Source organism: Trichechus manatus, unplaced genomic scaffold (assembly GCF_000243295.1).
Source record: "Trichechus manatus latirostris isolate Lorelei unplaced genomic scaffold, TriManLat1.0 scaffold00021, whole genome shotgun sequence".
In the NCBI taxonomy this organism is placed as follows: domain Eukaryota; kingdom Metazoa; phylum Chordata; class Mammalia; order Sirenia; family Trichechidae; genus Trichechus; species Trichechus manatus.
Genome location: NW_004443957.1, coordinates 14988601 through 15010340, shown reverse-complemented (window position 1 = coordinate 15010340; position 21740 = coordinate 14988601). Strand labels below are relative to the sequence as shown.

The 21740-nt window shown below is 35.8% G+C and overlaps 1 protein-coding gene across 2 annotated transcripts in view; it reads right to left on the bottom strand.

Annotated features, from left to right (window-relative positions):
* The window catches only part of RASAL2 (RAS protein activator like 2), a 404516-nt gene that overhangs the window by 245326 nt on the left and 137450 nt on the right, over nt 1-21740 (bottom strand). Inside the window, exon 1 of one of the 2 annotated variants that reach the window (XM_023728067.1) lies at nt 7304-8206. The exons of the other annotated variant lie outside the window; for it this stretch is intronic. Coding sequence (XP_023583835.1) covers nt 7304-7901 — 598 coding nt within the window. The 5' untranslated portion in view covers nt 7902-8206. Of the gene's footprint in view, nt 1-7303; nt 8207-21740 lie in introns of those variants that run through there. 2 annotated transcript variants of the gene reach the window in all.

Genomic DNA, 21740 nt, shown 5'->3' with positions numbered 1-21740 from the left:
ATGAGGCCAGCATAACCCAGATACCAAAAGCAGATAAATATATCACAAAAAGATGACAGACCAACACCTCTTATGAACAGAGTTGTAAAAATCCTTTGGAAAATTATTAGCAAATCAAGCCCAGCAACATATTAAGACTAGCATACCAGGTGAAGGTGCAAATGGTTAAGCACTGGACTACTAACTGAAAGGTTGGCAGTTGAAACCCACCCAGAGGAAGCTCGGAAGTACGGCCTGGCAATCTGCTTCTGAAAGATCACAGCCTTGAAAACCCTATGGAGCAGCTCGACTCTGTACACATGGGGTCGTTATGAGTCAGAATCAACTCAATGGCAACTAACAACAACAACCAGCCTAGGAATGCAAGGTTAAATTAACACTCAGAATAACTGAACAATGTAATTCATCATATTAACAAAATAAAGGGGAAATGTCAAACGATCTTCTCAAGAGATATAGCAAACGTTCAATACCGCATACAATAAAAATCCTTAGCAAATTATGAACAGGAGAAAATTCCCTCAACCTGGGAAAGGGCATCTACAAAAAAAAACTACAGCTAACATCATGCTTAATAAAGAATAAATGTGTGCCCCCTCAGATAAAGAGCAGACACTTCAAAAACGAAGATATATAAAAGGCCAACTACCACCTGAAAGGATTGTTATCAATGTTAGTGATCAAGGAAATTCAAATGAAAACCACAATGACATACCCACTCATTAGAATGAGTTAAATTTAAAAGCTACCAATATCAAGTTTTGGGAATAATGTGGAACAACTAGAACTCTTATACATTGCTGATGGAAATGTAAATTAGAGCAACCACTTTGGAAAACAGTTTGCAGTCTCTTATAAAACTAAATATAGGACCCTGCTATTCCACTACTAAGAGAAATGAAAGCATATAACTATACAAAAACTTGTACACAAGTGTTCATAGCAGCTTTCTTTATAATAGCAAAAAACTGGAAATAGCCAAAATGTCCACCAACAGATAAAAAGATAAGCAAATTGCATTATATCTATACAATGAAATACTATGCAGCAATGAAAAGGAATAAACTACTACTATATGCAACAATATGGATGAATCTCATAAGCATTACAGTGAGCAAAAGAAGCCATAAACAAAGATTCACCCATTTCACTTATCTGCAACTCTAAAAAAGACAAATATAACTTATAGTATATAGTATTAGAAAGCAGATAAGTAGTTGCTTGAGACCAGAGGTTCTGGGGAATGACTGGAAAGGGGCTTAAGACAACTTTTTTGGGACAATGAAAATATTCCAAACATTAATTGTGGTGGTGGTTACACACGTGTATATGTTTGTCAAATACATCTAACTGCACACTTAAAATAGGTACATTTTATTATGCATATGTGTGCGAATATTTTGTATATTTTAAGTTTTAAAATAAGTTCATACTCTTTGACCCAAAAATTCTACTTCTAAGACTATCTCATAGAAAACGAATTAGAGATTATTTCTGTACACAGTGATTTGTTCACATTACTAACATTTTAAAAAACAAAAAAGGGAAAGCAAGATAATAGTGACATAGGTTAAATAGATTATGGTTATCCAAATGAAACAGGTATTAATGGCTAGTATTTAGCATATAACAGGTACATGATAAATATCCGCTGAAAGATTCCTGAATAAATGGAGCCATCAAAATTATGCTTCTGAACAATGTATGATAAAATGCTAAGCACAAAAGCAGGATAAAGAATTCTGCATAGCATGAAGGAGTATAATGCCTTGGTTGAAAGCACAGAATGTGGAGCATGATCCCTGTTGTTCTAATCCCATTTCTACCACCTACTATGTGACCTTGAGTAAATTATTTAATCTTTCTGTGCCTCTATTTTCCCTTTTGAAAAACAGGGATAACAATAGTTCTCACTGCATTAGGTTGTTGTAGGATTAAATTAATATAAAGTGCTTAGAATATTCCCTGGCACAAAGTAAGCACTAAATAGTTTGCTATTATTATCTCAATTTTATTTTTAAATTGTGTGTGTGTGTATAAGGGAATATCATTAATGGTGGTTACTTTCCGTATTAGGAGTACGGCTAATTTTAATGTTCCTCATCCCTTTTTATGATAAATATTGCATTAATGACCTCATGATTATTGAAACCTTTATTCCCTAAAATATTTAATATGAAATTATATTAATATGTTGAATCATTTTAAATATAGAATTATATGTAAATAAGTATTAGTAATTATTTGTATTAGTACTGTAATACTAATTGTAACAAGTATTTAAGTTTGATGTCTAAAAATTTTTAAGCTTATTATTAACTTCAAAGTTGCTGAAACAATAGACAACATAAATACTGTGTTAAAAATATTGAATCAATAACTGCAGGATAGCTTAGATGCAACAGATAGGTGACAAAATACTAGATGAGTAGGCATTATACGTACTGAAATGCAGGGATTCTTGGTAGAAATGTATCTGTATTTCTCTTTTATTGAGACATCTCTTAACTAATTATGCTATAATGCAAATAGTAGAGCCACTTATAAAGAAAATGTGAGCACTAAACAAGCTCTTACAATGACTAGACTTTACTACTATTTATTCTATGTGTAATGTCTTGTCAACTTACAGTTCTTAATATTTTTTTCTGATACGGTTATTGATTCCCTAGGATATGTAAGAAAGTGGCTTGTTACTTAATAAAATAATATATCATATTCCCCTGAAACAGTGTCTCAGGAACTCAACAAGTAGTTGTTGAATTGATGTATAAGATCTTTTCCAATAATAAGATTTTTTTAGGAAAAAAAAGTTAAAAAGTTGAATAAGAATATTAAAATAAAATTATCTAGAAGAAAAAGAGAGGTTCTACTCGCTGCCAACATAGAAGGTTTTTAAAAACAAAACCAACACCGGGGAGAGCGAGGATTTTCTCATTACTGTGATGTTATAGATAAAGAAGTGTTAACTGTAGACAGAAAGGAGGACAAACCCAAAACCCATCGCCATTGAGTCGATTCCGACTCACAGCGAACCTACAGGACAGAGTACAACTGCCCCATAGAGTGTCCAAGGCTGTAAATCTTTACAGGAGCAAACTGCCACATCTTTCTTCCCCGGAACAGCTGGTAGGTTCAAACTGCCAACCTTTCGGTTAGCAGCTGAGCGTTTAATCACTGCTCCACCAGGGCTTTGAAAGGAGGACTACATAGGGTATATTTAACTTCCCTTCCTACTTTTTTTTTTTTTTTTTTTTAATGAAAATATACATAGCCAGATCTACACTCTTTCAAAAATGTTTACAAGCACAGTTCAACCAAATTAAGCCTACTTTTTTTTTTTTTTTTTTTTTAAAGGCTTTCATTCCTATCTCTGCCTACTGACCGAGGAGGAAAAATAATTTGGGAATAAAATACCTCCCAATAATTTCCTACTTCCACATCACCCACATTAAAATATACAATTTTATACTTTCTTCTAAGTTTTGCACAGCTGTGCTGGTAACTGGCAACTATATAGTCTACCTGGTATTTGATATGCCATAATCTGCTTAGTAACAAGAGCCCTGGTTGCACAGTGGTCAAAGCGCTTGGCTGCTAACCAAAAGGTCGGTGGTTCAAACCCACCAGCCACTCCGCAAGGAGAAAGATGTAGCAGTCTGCTTCTGTAAAGATTTACAGCCTTGGAAACTCTATGGGGTAGTTCTACTCTGTCCTGTGGGGGTGCTATGAGTCGGAACTGACTCGAAGGCAGTGGGTTTGGGTTTTGTTTTTTGGTTTAATCTGCTTAGTTATTCCTCTAGTACTAGATGTATCAATTGTTTCCACTACTGCAAGTATGGTAATTCCATACTTAGATATCCCTGGGTCCAAAACAGTTGGGATTACTTTTAGCTGTAAGAGATGACATTTCATTTTTTAAATGTTATCACTTAACCTATACATTGTATCAGATGAACTAATATATATACTGTACAACTGGATAGTTCAACACAGAATGGTAGTGAAGCCATTGAGCTTTTCCCTCTTAAATTATTTAGGGATCCTGAGTATAATTCGTTCCTTGAAGCAGGTGGGAAACTGTAATCAGCAATGAGACAAGAAATAGTACTGCTCATGCTCAGAACATGCACATACTCAGAACAAGAATGGATTCACACTATTCCAGGCTATAACATTACAATTAATAATTACATTCAGTAATTATAACAAACAACAATCAGGAACCCACTTTCTCCTTCCAATTTTTTTAAAAACTAAATTCTGTAAATAAACTAGTTCATTTTCTTAATAGAAATCTTATGTAATATATTTTGAGCAATTACCATGTTTTAAGTGCTTAAGATACATGTTGTATCATTTAATGCCTCTCATATCTTACAGCTGATGTTGAAGAAGGAAATTAACAAACACTAGTGGTTTTCACCTTGAAGACTAAGGTGCGCCTGGCCCAAGTCATGGTGTTTTCAATCACCTCATAAGTATGCGAAAGCTGGACAATGAATAAGGAAGACCGAAGAAGAATCGATACCTTTGAATTATGGTGTTGGTGAAGAATATTGATAATATACCACGGACAGGCAAAGGAACGAACAAATTTGCCTTGGAAGAAGTACAGCCAGAACGCTCCTTAGAAGTGTGGACGACAAGACTTGTCTCACATACTTTGGACATGTTATCAGGAGGGACTAGTCCCTGGAGAAGGACATCATGCTTGGTAAAGCAGAGGGTCAGCGAAAAAGAGGAAGATCTTCAACAAGACAGACTGACACAGTGGCTATAGCAATAGGCTCAAGTATAACAATTGTAAGGATGGTGCAGGACCGGGCAGTGTTTAGTTCTGTTGTACATGGAGTCGCTATGATTTGGAACCGACTCGACAGCACTTAACAACTACTGGTTTTCAAATTCATAAATATATTAATTTTTCTTAAAGGAGTCTTTAAAAACATCTATGTTCTAATAATTTTAGCCTTGCCACACTACTATAATAGCAACTCTGATAATAATTTCTATTCACAAAATTAGTTTACATAGCATTTTCAAATTTCAATTATCACCCCATGAGGAAGGAATTATTATTCCACAGAAATGTGAAGGGAAATACAAATGTTAAGATTCACAACTGGTAACTGGCAGAGATAGAAGTTGAATTCAGGTCTCCTAGGTCAGTGATATTCTTTCCTTCGTGAGGAATGAGGAATGAAGAAGGGTTCAAAACTGCAGGATAGAAAACCACTGACATAGACTCTAGGCCAGGTAGAAGCTACTGCTAAAAGAAGAAAGGAGACCTCTGCACAGGCACTTGCTCCAATCTTCACAGTAAACAGTGCATTTCAGTCTTAAGAGCTGTCTCCCTGCTAGTGAATACTGAGGAGACATTATGCTAACTGTTTAATAAATATTTGCTGATCAGATTTGTAGAAACACTATGCACTATTCTTTCATTATTGAAATTGAAGTCCTTTATAATAGCACCTTAAACTTAAGCTCTATATATGCTTCCACATGTAAAATTACTCTATGACTGGAATGGTTAAGACATTAAATCAAAAAACAAAAAACAAACCCACTGCCATTGAGCCAATTCTGACTCATAGTGACCCTACAGGACAGAGCAGAACTGCCCCCATAGGGTTTCCAGGGAGTGGCTGGTGGATTTGAACTCCTGACCTTTAGGTTTGCAGTAATAGCTCCTAACTACTGCACCACTGGAAGTCATAAATACAGAACAGGTCATATCTCCTTAATTAGACCATAAATGTTTAAAAAGCAGGGATACATTCTTAGAGCATCTCACACATAGTAGGCAAACCAAATATAGGTTGGCATATTTGCTAAAGAGTACAAGTGAACTGTAAAAGTCCCACTATGTTCACAAATTTAAAAAAAAAAAAACTATACTTTTTTAAAATCAAATACACACGTTTACCACTGAAAGCCATTAGTTCTAAAATTTTATTTTAAACTTTTTACATTGATACTCTCTTACTTTGATCACCCTATGATCACCTGGCTAGGAAATAAAGGCATACCAGCAGCCAAGGAAATACATCAGCCCAGTCTTGCAAAAATTTTAATAGGATGTTAATAGAGAACTTCCTCTTAGCAATTATCTATAAGCCAAGGGCAAGAAGAAAACAGGCACGCTTTATAGCATTATTAAAACTCACTGAGCAAAGAGACTCTATAGAGGACAGGGTTTAGAAGAAATACTGAATTGTTGGCACACATATATTTGGAAAATTACTTAAGTTTTCACCAAAATGTCACTCTTTTGCATTCTTAAATTTTACTTTAAAATGAGTTAAATTATACTCCAATAATAAAATTCTTCACCAATTCCCACAAGTTTACAAAGAGTTTAAACCTCTGTTGATGTGATCAAGTTCATAATAATAGTAAGCTGACATTTTCTTAATGGTAAGAATTTGTCCAAAAAATAATCTCAACTGCATGGAGATATTATCCAGGTTGCAGTGTTATGATTTTTCAAAATAAAATAAATAAAAATAGGCCCTAACTCATAAATGAAATAGTTCATTAGGTAAGGTCAGCCATTTCCAAAGCAATCAGGTAAAAAGCTTAAAAGAGGGTTTTTGTTTGTTTGTTTTGGCTTTAACAATGCCACCATCAATATAAAACACAATTTTAAATTTAAACAATTCCTAAGTGAGGTAAAAAATTATTTTAATGATTCTGTCATCTGAAATAAATCAAATACCAATTTCTATTTTGTCATCTAAACAAATACTCAAGATTTGCATCCTTGGCTCCCACATTCAAATTGTGTGTTCTTATGACATAGCAAATCAAAATTCCAACTTATTAAAAGTTATCAATACGATTCTGCTCTAAATGGTTCTAATAACATTTCTTAATTTAAAAATAATTTTTACTAAGAGACAACCATAAAATTGTTTTGAATTCTCAATTTTGTCATGCCAAATCATTTGATTACTTCTCTCTCTAAATTGCCCTTAACATGCGTAAGTAGATCAGTGGGGATAAATGAGGGTAAAAATAAAATTTTCTACTGGCCCCAAAAGAGTCAAGAGTATAAAAATTTTTTTAAATCCTTAAATTAGTCAAAATCCATTCACTTTTTACTATTATTTACTATCACTCATCAAAAGGCTTCAGAAGCAGTGATTATCACTTTTTTTAAAGTGCTAATTAAATATATTAGTTTTAAAATGAGTAAATAGAATGGCTCAGCTAATTATAAAACACAAATAATTAAAACTTCAATAGCAATTAAATCTGAGCCACCGTTTCTTTCCCCTTATTCATCACAATATACCTTCTCTTACTGGCTCATTGGTTGATTCTCCTTTCAGACTCAGCATCCTGGAGAAGCCATTGGAAAGAGTAGAGAAAATACCACGGATGAAATATCCCTGCTGCTCAGACTCCACCGATCCCACTGAAGTAGGCCAAGGTCTAGCAAATCTAATACTGCAGTGAGGTGCTGGTTCTGAAATGGATCTGGTGAATGGAACCCGAAATGACCGGGTGTTGACCAGGTTCAGCTTCTCTGCTGATGTTCCAAGGACCTCATTAGCTGAGGAAGAAGCATCATTACCAACCATCTTTGAGAGGATCTTTCGTTGTGGTTCATCCAGGTCTCCTTTATGATTCTGTAATCTCTCCTTTTTGCCCCCTTTCCACCTAAAGCTGGGATGTGTTTGCCACCGATAAGCACCCAGTGGCTCTCCTAGATTGGAAACAGCATGTTCCTTTTTCTTCTTCTTGCTTTTCACTGGACCACACCATGGATAACTCTTCAAATTTGTCTCCATCTCTGAATTTTCATAAGCAGGTTCAGACAAACATCTTCGATAGCTTGGAGGACAAGGTGATGATTGTCTCTTAAAGATGCTCATCTTCCACGATTCCATTTTTTAACTTCTCTAAACTTTAAATTTCTTGTACTCTGCAGTCTTTGCAGATGAACCACACTTGTCCGTGCAGTCCAAAACATTCGACTGCTTAAGCAGCTTTCTTTGTGTGGCTTTGAACCACAGCAGATGTTGCTGCTTAAGAACTGGTGTCATATTATTACCCCATTTTCCCAGATCTCGAAAATTCAGCAGCACCCAAAAATCTCTTGCCTGAAGCAAATTATCTTCAGAGTACAGAGAAAGTAAAGTTTTCCAAAAGACCATCTCACTTCTTGAAGTACGTTACATTTCTGTACTTGGTTTCCAGGAAATGATTTCAAAAAAAAAAAAAAAAGTGAAATGAAAGAGACAAAAAGCCACAAACACCTCTATGGACCAATAGTAGTTAAGTGTTGACCATGCAAATGATACTGGGTTAAAAACAGATTGTGAAAGTACTCAAGCTGACATCCACACTTTCTAGAATTTAGAGAATAAAAAAAAAAGCTTGTCTAAAAGTCTGTTCTTTGAGTAACATCTCCTCAGAATAGTTTCTGAAGTTCGTATTTCAGAAATTTAATTTAAAGCAAATCATTGTCACTTAGACCACAACCTCCCTCAAAACTAATACTATTTTTCAACTAATAGGTAAAACCATACACTCTTGTTCAAATTGGCACTGCAAAGAAGAGGGAAAAAGTCAAAACAAATCCAATGTAAATAAATATACTAGGGAGAATTAGGAAAAGTGTAAATGAGCAGAAAGCAGAGGAAGGATAGAGGACATTTGCTATAAACTATAGCAAAGGAAAGGGAAGTCTTGAGGCAAGATCTTGTGGCAACTGGAACACAGGAACACACATACTTAAATGATTTCTAGAATGGGAAAGTTTGCTTTGTAAATCTAATTGGGATAAGTTGGCTGGAAAAATATTCCCTATCTGTTTAACCAAGAAATTCCTTTATTCCTCTTTGTACCCTTACAACTTTAAAAAAGAGCTGACTACTTAAAATTTTGCTAAAACAAGTACCTTACATTGAACCAAGATCATGAAAGCCAAGTTTTTGGCTGGTTAATTTTTTTCAACTGTCTGCTTATAAACCCCTGAAAATAGGGGTTTTGAATGGAAAGCTTGACGGACTTTAGACCACCAATAAAACAGGGCAATCAGAGTCACTTTGCAAGTTATATAAATGATTATTTCATCCGGCAAACCAAAAAAAAACTATCCGTTTCTTTGTACAATGTGTACAATGAAAAACAGTTCTCCCACTGTCTCTCATTACCGTAGAAATGGTAAAGAGATGTAATAACATGCAATTCTTCTAAACATACTAAAATGTTCTATTTATTTATATTATCATAAAGCAATAATTATTTTTACTTGTTTATACATTCTCTAAACTTATAATTTGTATTATTAAATAAATATTGAAGTACTTGGCTTTCCCAAAAACAATATAAATTAGAGGATCTTACAACCGTAAAAACTTCCTTTGTTAAATAAAAAACAAACAAAAACCTCAGGAATGTGAATTTACACACAAAAAAGAAACAATAAATATTAAGCTATAATCTCTATGGCACATCACACCATCCACAAAAATTAATCTGTGATGGAAAATAGACTTAAATATAAACTATATAAGTATAAGGCTTCCAAAAGAAAACATGAAAATATTTTTGTGGCCTGAGAGTAGGCAAAGATTTCTCAGGACACAGACAGTAATAACCATGGAATAAAAACATTAATAAATTTGACTTCACAAAAATTTAAAACTTCCACTCAATAGAAGAGATCATTAGGGAAATCAATAGACAAGCCACAAAATGGTACAAAATATTCATTATGAATATTTCACAATAGATGCTAGAATATATACAGAACTTCTACAACACATTACTAAAGACAATACAACTTTTAAAATAGACAAAAGATTTAAACAAAACCTTCACAAAGAAATATATGAATGGCCACTAAGGAATGAAAAAGTGCTTAACCTATTAGTCATTAAAAAACCAAAAAACCAAACCCGCTGCCACAGAGTCAATTCCGACTCATAGCAACCCAATACAATGGAGTACAACTGCCCCACAGAGTTTCCAAGGAGCACCTGGTGGATTCTAACTGCCAACCTTTAGGTTAGCAGCCGTAGCACTTAACTACTATGCCATCAGGGTTTCCAAAAGAAAACCCATTGCCGTCAAGTCAATTCTGACTCAGCAACCCTATAGGGCAGAGTAGATTGCCCTAGAGGGTTTCCAAGGAACAGCTGATGGATTCGAACCTTTTGGTTAACAGGGCTCCTTATTAGTAATTAGGGAAATGCAAATTAAAACCAAAATGAGATACAACTCACACCCACTAGAATGGCTAACATTTAAAGGGCTGATAACAGCAGATGTTGTTGAGGATGTAGAGCAACCAGAACTCTCATAAGTGGTAACGGGAGCATAAAATTTCACAACTATTACAGAATAAACTTGGCAGTTTTTTTAATAAAGTTAAATATACACCTACCCAACCGAGCAATTCCACTGCCAAGTATTTACTTAAGAGAAATGAAAACATGCATACTGTACTTGAATGTTCACAGTCATTTTATTCATAATAGTCACAAATTGGAAACAACCCAAATGTTAATCATAGTAGAGTGGATAAAATGGTATTTTCATGCAGTGGAATAATACTAAGCCATAAAAAGAACAAACTACTAATACGCACACCAATGTAGATGAATCTCACAGATAGTATGTGAACAAAAGCAACCAGACACACAAGAATACAAATTGTATAATTCCATTTATGTGGAGTTCTAAATCAGGCAAAACTAATCTGTAATGGAAAATAAAGAAATAAATCAGAAATACACTGACGATAATGGGTAGCACATTTCTCACTACTAGAGAAGGAGTAGGAGCCCTGGTGGCAAAGTGGTTAAGAGCCTGGCTACGTTAAAACTTGGTAAAACTTGGCAGTTCAAATCCACCATCTGCTCCTCGGAAATCCAATAAGGCAGTTCTACTTTGTCCTACAGGGTCACTATGAGTTAGAATCGACTCGATGGCAATGGTTTTTTTTTTTTTTGGTTGGAGAAGGAGTTACAAATACAGAGGTAGTAAAGATCAGAAGGTACTGACTCCAACTCTTAGTTTTTAAATACCATACTGCAATAAAAAGGACCAGGGTTCCTTACAGAAAAGGCTGACTCAAAGGATGAGACAGAGAAGGTTCTAGAAGAGGCTAAAACATCTTACTGTGCCAGAAAATAATGAAATGCTTAGGTACTTATCGAGACATATCAAAGGACACAGTAAACCAGCTTGGAGGGGCTGCCCACTAGCCAAATTCAGGAACACTTGAGCATTCAAATAAATGATGATGGTTTGAATAAAGAATCCATGAATCTATACTGATATAAATAAATGAATAAACAAATAAGTGGGAAAGAAAAATTCTTCCTTATACTAAAATGTCAACTATAAATATGGAAGAAATGATGGAGTTAGAAAATCACCAACAAACACTAAAATTTAGGGGTAGAAATTTGATGAGGAACAAGATATTTACAGTCTCAAAGTATCTCTTCACTAATTGCCTATTAATTACAAGCAGGAAACAGTAAATTTAGAGTTCAAAAACCTGGCACATACCACCTTAAGCAAGCGATCAAAGTTTTCACCACCAATACTGGGACAAACTGATATTATGTGCTTCCTGATATGATGAACTGTGAAGGTCACAACATCACTTGTGTGTTATTCTTGCCCAAAATGCATTACCTGAATCTAATCATGCACAACATCAGACTACCCCAAACTCCCAAATTAAAGAACATTCTACAAATTAACAGTCCTGCATGCTTCAAAAAGGTCAAGGTCAAGAAAAACAAAGAAAGGCTATGGAACTGTTCCAATTTAAAGAAGAATAAAGAAAGACAATTAAATGCAATGCATCATTCTGAAATGGATCCTGGACTGGGGGAAAAAAATAGCTATAAAGGAAATTTTTTTGGACAATCAACAAAATTTGAATATGGGCTATGGATTAGATAATAGAATTTTATCACTGTTAAATTTCCTGATTTTGATCACTTTACTGTGTTTATGCAAGAGAACATCTTTGTTCTTAGGAAATTACACACTGAAGAATTCAGAGAAAACAGCATGATGTTTCCAACTTACTCTTAAATGACTCAGGAAAAAACTGTATAGAGAAGTAGATAAAATATGGCAGGAGCCTGGGTGCTGGCAAGCGATTTGCAATTGGCTACCAACCAAAAGGCTGGTGGTTCAAACCCACCCAGCAGCGTTGCGGAAGAAAAAGCCTGGCAATCTGTTTCTGTATTGATTACAGCCAAGAAAACCCTATTGATGCAGTTCAACTCTGTAACATATGGGGTCACCATGAGTTGGGGCCAACTTGACAGCAGCTAACAACAACAAAATACGATAAAACAAATGGAGCAAAATGTATAATAATTGTTGAATCTAGGTAAAAACATACGCGAGTTTCTTGTAGTCTTACAAATTTTCAACAGATTTGAAATTACATCAAAATAAAACATCACAAAAATAAATTTTAAAAATTCACAACTACTTCCATTGGGTCTATAATACAGATATTTTTATCATTAATACTGTAACATTCTCTGAGAGTATCTTTTGACTATTATAAGGAAATATCTAGTTTCACACTTTTTACAGGGGAGGGAACGTAATCAAGATCACCCTGTTAAGGGAGTCATTGTTTAGGAAGCATTCCGTTTCTGTCTGGTGAAGACAAATTTGGAAATGGATATTAGTGATCGTTGCACAACATGATTAATGTATTTGGTGTCACTAAATTATACACATGAAAACAATGAATTGGCAAATGTTATATATACTTTTATAACAATAAAAAATTTTTAAAAAGATCACCCTATTAAAATAACTGAGTGGGAAATTAAGGTTGTAATTTTGAGAAAAGTTGCACAGTAGGAGTAGAACCTGAAAACCCTGTAATCCGCACTGGGAAATTCAGAGACTCAAAGTTAAATGAGAAAATATTCTTATACACCAAACAGATGAGCTTATGGGTAAGAAGAATTATGGTAATTTCTAAACTTATCAACTCAATTCTTTTGAGAAACTACTCCTCTAACTGTAAGCTTCCCTATTTATTTGAGGAATAGGGAACTAGACAATATTAAAATAACACTGAAAAAGGATCAAGCAAACTCAGGAAACAGAAAGAACCACAGATTGAGGACATGACAGTCTTTAAGTAGGAATAGTGAAAAAAATGAAGGTTCAACTCCTCACAGCTGGCCAAAGATTGATTTGACAAACGCTCAAAATTATCTTCTATCATTTATGAAAACCTAGCATCATTAAGTTATTTATTTTTCCAAACTTTATCTTTAATCTGAAACTATGACAATAAATTGGTACTTTTCATTTTCTGATTTTTCCCAAATGATATGAAGTTTTAAGAAATATTCACAAGACTTATAATTTCCTAAAATTGGAAACGATAACCTTAATACTACTGAATTACTATATTCACTAAGAATACCACTGATTGAATCCTGCTGATTCAAGTGCCAGAACAAGAATGTTTCTGCCACCTGGAGCAACAACTAATTATTTTCAAATTTTTTAAAATAAGTTGGAATGTTTAAAGCACAGCCTTAAGAACCATCCTGGTTGCTAAGTCAAAAGTAACAACTAAATGCTTTGAATAAATATGCAAGTACTTATATTCATACAGTCATTATTTGAAATTTTTATTGAGCACTAGCTATGTATTAGGACTAGAGAACAAAAAAGACAGGACAAACACTGTCTCTGCCCTCTTAGAACTTCGAGTTGACCAGGAAAAAGAAAAAGAAAATACAGGATGTCAGGAAGCATGTAGTAAGGAGATTTTTATCAAATCTAGGACATAAGGAATAGGACCAACTTCTTCTGACATTCTCTTGGGTCTATAGTCAGTTCTGCTATAATGTGATATAGGCAGTTCATAAGTTATGAATATCTGACTTACAGACAAGCATTCTTAAGAACAGACTGCCATAACCCTATTATGGTTCATAATAAAGAAAGTATGCACTGCTTTGTGACACTCATGAAAACACTGTGCAGTTCTGAAAGTGTTTAACTGTTTTATATGCATGTTGTTGTTGCTAAGTGACATCAAGTCGGTTCCAACTAATAGTGACCCTATGCACAGCAGAATGAAACACTGCCGGATCCTGCTCATTCCCACAATCGTTGTTATGCTTGAGCCCACTGTTGCAGACACTGTCAATTCATCTTATTGAGGGTCTTCCTCTTTTTCGCTGACCTTCTAATTTACCAACCATGATGTCCTTCTCCAGCGACTGGTCTTACGTGACAACATGTACAAAGTATGTGAGATGAAGTCTCGCCACCCCTGCCTCTAAGAAGCATTCTGGCTGTACTTATTCCAACATAGATTTGTTTGTTCTGGCAGTCCATGGTATATATAATCAATATTCTTCACCAACACCATAATTCAAATGTATCAATTCTTCTTTGGTCTTCCTTATTCACTGTTCAGCTTTCACATGCATATGAGGCAACTGAAAACACCATGGCTTGAGTCAGGTGCACCTTAGTCCTTAAAGTGAAATCTTTGCTTTTAAACATTTTAAAGAGATCTTTTGCAGCAGATTTGACCAATGCAATGTGTCATTTGATTTCCTGACTGCTGATTCCATGGTCGTTGATTGTGGATTCAAGTAAAATGAAATCCTTGACAACTTCAATCTTTTCTCCATTTATCGTAATGTCGCTTATTGGTCCAGTTGTGAGGATTTTTATTTTCCTTATGCTGAGGTATAATCCATATTGAAGGCTGTGGTCTTTGATCTTCATCAGTAAGTGCTTCAAGTCCTCTTCACTTTCAGCAAGCAAGGTTGAATCATCTGCATATTACAGGTTGTTAATGAGTCTTCCCTCAATCCTGATGCCGTGTTCTTCTTCAGATAGTCTAGCTTCTATGATTATTTGCTCAGCATACAGACTGAATAAGTATGGTAAAAGAATGTAACCCTGATGCACACTTTTCTTGATTTTAAACCACACAGTATCCCCTTGTTCTGTTTGAATGACTGCCTCTTGGTCTATGCACAGGTTCCTCAAGAGCACAATTAAGTGTTCTGGAATTCCCATTTTTTGAAATGTTATTCATAATTTGTTATGATCCACACAGTTGAATGCCTTTACACAGTCAATAAAGCGCAGGTAAACATCCTTCTGGTATTCTGTGCTTTCACCCAGGTTCCATCTGACATCAGCAATGATATCCCTTGTTCCACATCTTTTTCTGAATTCAGCTTGAATTTCTGGCAGTTCCCTGTAGATATACTGGTGTAACCTCTTTTGAATGATCCTCAGCAAAATTTTACTTGTGTGTGATATTAATGATATTGTTTGATAATTTTTGCATTCTGCTGGATCACTTTTGTTTGGAATGGGTACAAATATGGATCTATTTTAGTCGTTTGGCCATGTAGCTGTCTTCCAAATTTCTTGGCATAGACGAGTGAGCACTTCTAGTGCTGCATTCATTTGTTGAAATATCTCAACTGGTATTCCATCAATTCCTGGAGCCTTGTTTTTCAACAATGCTTTCAGTGCAGCTTGGACCTTGTCCTTCAGTACCATTGGTTCTTTGTCATATGCTATCTCCTGAAGTGGCTGAACATCAACCAATTCTTTTTGGTACAGTGACTGTTTATTCCTTTCATCTTCTTTTGATGCTTCCTGCACTGTTTAATATTTTCCCCGTAGAATCCTTCAACATTACAACTCGGGGCTTGAATTTTTTCTCCAGTTTTTTCAGCTTGAGAAATGCTGAGCATGTTCTTCCCTTTTGGTTTTCTATCTACAGGTCTTCGCACATTTCATTATAATATTTTACTTTGTCTTATCAAGCTGCCCTTTGAAATCTTCTGTTCAGCTCTTCTACTTCATTTCTTCCTTTCACTTTAGCTACTCTACATTCAAGAGCAACTTTCAGTGTCTCTTCTTACATCCATTTTGGTCTTTTCTTTCTTTCCTGTCTTTTTAATGACCTCTTGGCTTTCTTCATGTATAATGTCCTTGATGTCCTTCCATAACTTGTCTGGTCTTTGGTCAATAACGTTCAATGCATCAAATCTATTCTTGAGATTGTCTCTACATTCAGGTGGGATATACTCAAGGTCGTACTTTGGCTCTCATGGACTTATTCTCATTTTCTTCAACTTCAAATTGAACTTGCATATGGGCAATTGATGGTCTGTTCCACAGTCGGCCCCTGGCCTTGTTCTGACTGATGATATTGAGCTTTTCCATTGCCTCTTTCCACAGATGAAGTTGATTTGATTCCTCTGTAATCTATCTGGCAAGGTCCATGTGTATAGCCACCGTTTTTGTTGGTGAAAAAAGTATTTGCAATGAAGAAGTCTCTGGTCTTGCAAAATTCTATCATGTGATCTCCGGTGTTGTTTCTATTACCAAAGTCATATTTTCCAACTAACGATTCTTCTTCGTTTCCAACTTTTGCATTCCAATCGCCAGTAATTATCAATGCATCCTGACTGCATGTTTGATCAATTTCAGACTGCATCAGTTGGTAAAAAAATCTTCAATTTCTGCATCTTTGTCCTTAGTGGTGGGTGCATACATTTGAATAATAGTTGTATTAACTAGTCTTCCTTGTAGGTGTATGGATATTATACTGACACTGACAGCATTATACAAAGAAAGGTACGATATATACTATATACTAAGACAAACATTTGACTAACTGACTTTAAATAAGAACCGTGTGTACCTGTTCTGACTTTATTTACAAATTCAACTTAAAGACAGACTTCAGAACTGATCTCGTTTGTAACCCAGGGACTGCCTCTACATGCATTTCTAAAAATCTCCACATGGTGTAACACTGCACCAAAAAAAAAAAAAAAACCCACAAGGCTTATAGGGAAAATGGAGTTAGAGGCACATCTTCAACAACGGCATTTAAAAAAATAGGAAGCTAATAAAAACTGAGGCGCAGTTTTACACATGTTAAATGGTTAAGAAGCACGTAAACACTACAGTACATACAGCCCTTTAACATGAAAAAGACATGAAGTTTGCTTGTGGAAATTGGAATCAGACAGACTGCAGCTTTCGAGTTACTGTGAAGTGGTGGAAGGAGGGTTATGTGAAATCAGATGGACAGCTATAACACCAGATGTAGATGGATACGGCTCATAACACGTGCAGAGAACTGAGGTAGCTAGTAGTAGTTTGAGGTGTGTGTGTTTTCAGTATTCCTATGAGGCTTGGTTCAGTTAGGTACAGTATTCTCCATTCAGCTAATGTTTCCCACAGATGAACAGCACACAAGGAAATGGGAAATTTAGGTAATGCTCAAATTGTTTCCTAATATCAACTGTGTGGGACAAATCCTCATTTTCAAAACAAATACCACAGCAGAACTGACTGTACTTTCTGTTCTTTTCCATTTAATTGGTAACGGTAAAAACCAGGCAAAAATCAGCAGGAGACCTTACTATCAGAAGGCACAATAAAAGCAGGGGGAAAGTGGCTCATCTATTTTTTCATATTTGTCTTTTCTTCCTCTTCTCTTAATTAAGAACAAGAAGAACCAGAGGAAAAAACTATGATGTGGACACAAGTGGAAAAAAAGAGAGCAATAGATCTGCTTCCAGACTAGTGTACCTCAAATTTCAATGTGCCATCCATCAGGGAATCTTATTAAAATGTAACTTCTGATTTAGTACATGTGATTCAGTATACTCAGGTGGGGGACTGACAGCCTACATTTCTAAAAAGCTCCTAGGTGATACCTATACTGCTAGACCATGGATTTCATTGTGAACAAGCAACAGACAGCTCTTTTTTTTTGTTGTTTATGGTTGTAGTTTAAATGAAGTTTACATTTCAAGTTAGTCTCCTGTACAAAAATTTATACATACATTCCTTTGTGACCCTAATTGTTCTCCCCATACTGTGACAGCACACTCCTCCTTTCCACCTGATACCCCATGTCCATTCAGTTAGCTCCTAGCCCTCTCTGCCTTCACATCTCACCTCCTGACAGAAGCTGCGTGTCCAGTCTCTTGTATCTACTTGAGCTAAGAGGCACACTCTTCATGAGTATCGTTTTCTGCCCACAGTCCAGTTCAATCCCTGTCTGAAGAGTTGGCCTCGGAAACTGTTTTTAGTTCTGAACTGATACAGAATCCGGGGGCCATGCTTTCCAGGGATCCTCCAGTCTCATTCCAATTATTAAGTCTGGTCTTCTTACTAGAATTTGAGTTCTGAACCCCACCCTTTTCCTGCTCCATCTGGGACGCTCTGTTGTGTTCCCTGTAAGGGCAGTCATTGGTGGTAGCCGGGCACCATCTAGTTCTTCTGGTTTCGGACTGATGAAGTCTCTTATTTATGTAGCCCTTTCTGTCTCTTGGGCTAATACTTTCCTTGTGTCTTTGGTGTTCTTCATTCTCCTTTAGGTAGGCTGGTACCAATTAATGCATCTTGGATGGCCGCTTGCAAGCTTTTAAGATCCCAGACGCCAGTCACCAAAGTAGGATGCAGAACATTTTCTTAATAAGCTTTGTTATGCCAAATGACCTAGATGTCCCCTGAAAGCATGGTCCCCAGACCCCTACCCCTGCTACTCTGTCCCTCAAAGTGTTCGACTGTATTCAGGAAACTTCTTAGCTTTGGTTTAGTCCAGTTGTGCTAACTTCCCCTGTAGTGTGTGCTGTCCTTCCCTTCATCTAAGATAATTCTTATCTACTATCTAGTTAGTAAATAGCCCTCACCCTCCCCACCCTTGGTTAGTAAATAACCCTCACCCTCCCTCCCCACCCTCATACCATCAAAGAATGTTTTCTTCTGTGTTTAAACCTTTTCTTGACTTCTTATAATAGTGGTCTTATACAATATTTGTCCTTCTGTGACTGACTAAATTCACTCAGCATAACAACCTCCAAAATCCTCTGTGTTGTAAGATGTTTCATGGTTTCATCGCTGCTCTTTATCGTTGCATACTATTCCATTATGTGCATATACCATAATTTGTTTAGCCATTCGTCCGTTGATGGGCACCTAGGTTGTTTCCATCTTTTTGCTATTGTGAACAGTGCTACAATGAATATGGGTGTGCATATATCCATTCGTGTGATGGCTCTTATTTCTCTAGGATATATTCCAAGGAGTGGGATAGCTGGATTGTATGGTGCTTATATTTCTAGCTTTCTAAGGAAGTTCGAAATCAATTTCCAAAGTGGTTGTACCATTTTACTTTCCCACCAACAGTGTATAAGTGTTTGAGACTCCCCACAACCTCTCCAGCATTCTTTTGTGTTTTTTGGATTAATGTTAGCCCTTTTGGGGTGAGATGATATCTCATTGTAGTTCTGATCTGCATTTCTCTAATGGCTACTGATCGTGAGCATTTCTTCATGTATCTGTTAGCCACCTGAATATCTTCTTTAGCAAAGTGTCTGTTCATATACTTTACCAATTTTTTAATTGGGTTATTTGTCTATTTCTTGTTGAGGTTTTGCAGTATCTTGTAGATTTTAGAGATTAGACGTTGATCGGATTTGTCACAGCCAAAATTTTTTTCCCAGTCTGTAGGTTGTCTTCTGACCCTTTTGGTGAAGTCTTTTGATGAGCATAAGTCTTTGATTTTTAGGAGCTCCCCCATTTATCTGGTCTCTCTTCTGGTGCTCAGGCATTGTTATTTATGGTTCGTATTGTGTTTATGCCATGTATTAGGGCTCCTAGCATCATCCCTATTTTTTCTTCCATGATCTTTATTGTTTTCCATTTTATATTTAAGTCTTTGATCCATTTTGAGTGAGTTTTTGTGCATGGTGTGAGGTATGGGTCTTGTTTCAGTTTTTTGCAGATGCATATCCAGTTATGACAGCGCCATTTGTTAAAGAGACTGTCTTTCCCCCAATTAACGGACTTTGGGCCTTTGTAAAATATCAGCTGCTCACAGGTGGATGAGTTTATGTCTGGATTCTCAATTCTGTTCCTTTGGTCTATGTATCTGTTGTTGTACCAGTACCAGGCAGTTTTGACTACTGTGGTGGTATAATAGGTTCTAAAATCAGGTAGTGTGAGCCCTCCCACTTTGTTCTTCTTCTTGAGTAATGGTTTACTTATTCAGGGCCTCTTCCCTTTCCATATGAAGTTGGTGGTTTGTTTCTTCATTACATTAAAAAATGCAGGTGGAATTTGGATCAGGATTGCGTTGTATTTATAAATTGCTTTGGGTAGAATTGACATTTTCACAAGGTTAACTCTTACTATCCATGACCAAGGTATGATTTTCCACTTACGCAGGTCTCTTTTGGTTTCTTGAAGTAGTGTCCTGTATTTTTCATTATATGGCTCTTTTATTTCTCTGTTAGATTTATTACTAAGGATTTTATCTTCTTGGGGGCTATTGTAAATGGTACTGATTTGGTGACTTCCTCTTTGAGGTTCTCTTTGTTGGTGTAAAGGGATCCAACTGATTTTTTATGTTTATCTTGTATCGTGAAACTTTGCTGAAATCTTCTATCAGTTCCGGTAGTTTTCTTGTGGATTCTTTGGGTTTTCTATGTATAAGATCATATCATCTGCAAATGGAGATATTTTGACTTCTTCCCTACCAATCTGGATACCCTTTATTTCTTTTTCTAGCCTAACTGCTCTGGCTAGGACCTCCAGCACAATGTTGAATAAGAATGGTCATAAAGGACAATCTTGTCTGGTTTCCATTCTCAAGGGGAATGCTTTCAAAGTCTCTCCATTCAGGATGATGTTGGCTGTTGGTTTTGTGTAAATGTCCTTAATTATACTGAGGAATTTCCCTTCTATTCCTATTTTTTTGAGAGTTTTTATCATGAATGGGTGTTGGACTTTGTCGAATGCCTTTTCTGCATCGATTGATAAGATCATGTGGTTCTTATCTTTTGTTTTATTTATGTGATGGATTATGTTGATTGTTTTTCTAAAGTTGAACCATCCCTGCATACCTGGTATAAACTGCACTTGATCATGGTGAATTATTTTTTTGGAATGTTGCTGAATTCCACTGGCTAGAATTTTGTTGAGGATTTTTGCGTCAATGTTCATGAGAGATATTGGTGTGTAATTTTCTTTTCTTATGGTGTCTTTACTTGGTTTTGGTATTAGGGTTACGCTGGCTTCATAGAATGACTTTGAGAGTATTCCAGTCTTTTCTATGCTCTGAAATACCTTTAGTAGTAGTGGTGTTAACTCTTCCCTGAAAGTTTGGTAGAATTCTCCAGTGAATCATCCAGGCCAGGCCTGTTTTTGTTGGGAGTTTTTTAATTAGCTTTTCAATCTCTTCTTTTGTTATGGGTTTAGTTAGTTGTTCTACCTCTGTTTGTGTTAGTTTAAGTAGGTAGTGAGTTTCGAGAAATTTATCCATTTCCTCTTGGTTTTAAAATTTGGTAGAGTACAATTTTTCATAGTATTCTGTTATGATTCTTTTAATTTCAGTTGGGTCTCTTGTGGTATCACCCATCTCATTTCTTGTCTGAGTTATTTGCTTCCTCTCCTGTATTTCTTTTGTCAGTTTGGCCAATGGTTTATCAATTTTCTTGATCTGTTCAAAGAACCAGCTTTTGGTCTTATTAATTGTTTCAATTGTTTTTCTATTCTCTATTTCATTTATTTATGCTCTAATTCTTATTATTTCCTTTCTTCTGGCACCTGAGGGCTTCTTTTGCTGCTCTCTTTCTACTTGTTCCAGTTGTAGGGTTAATGTTTTGATTATGTCCCTTCCTTCTTTTTGGATGTGTGCATTAATAGCT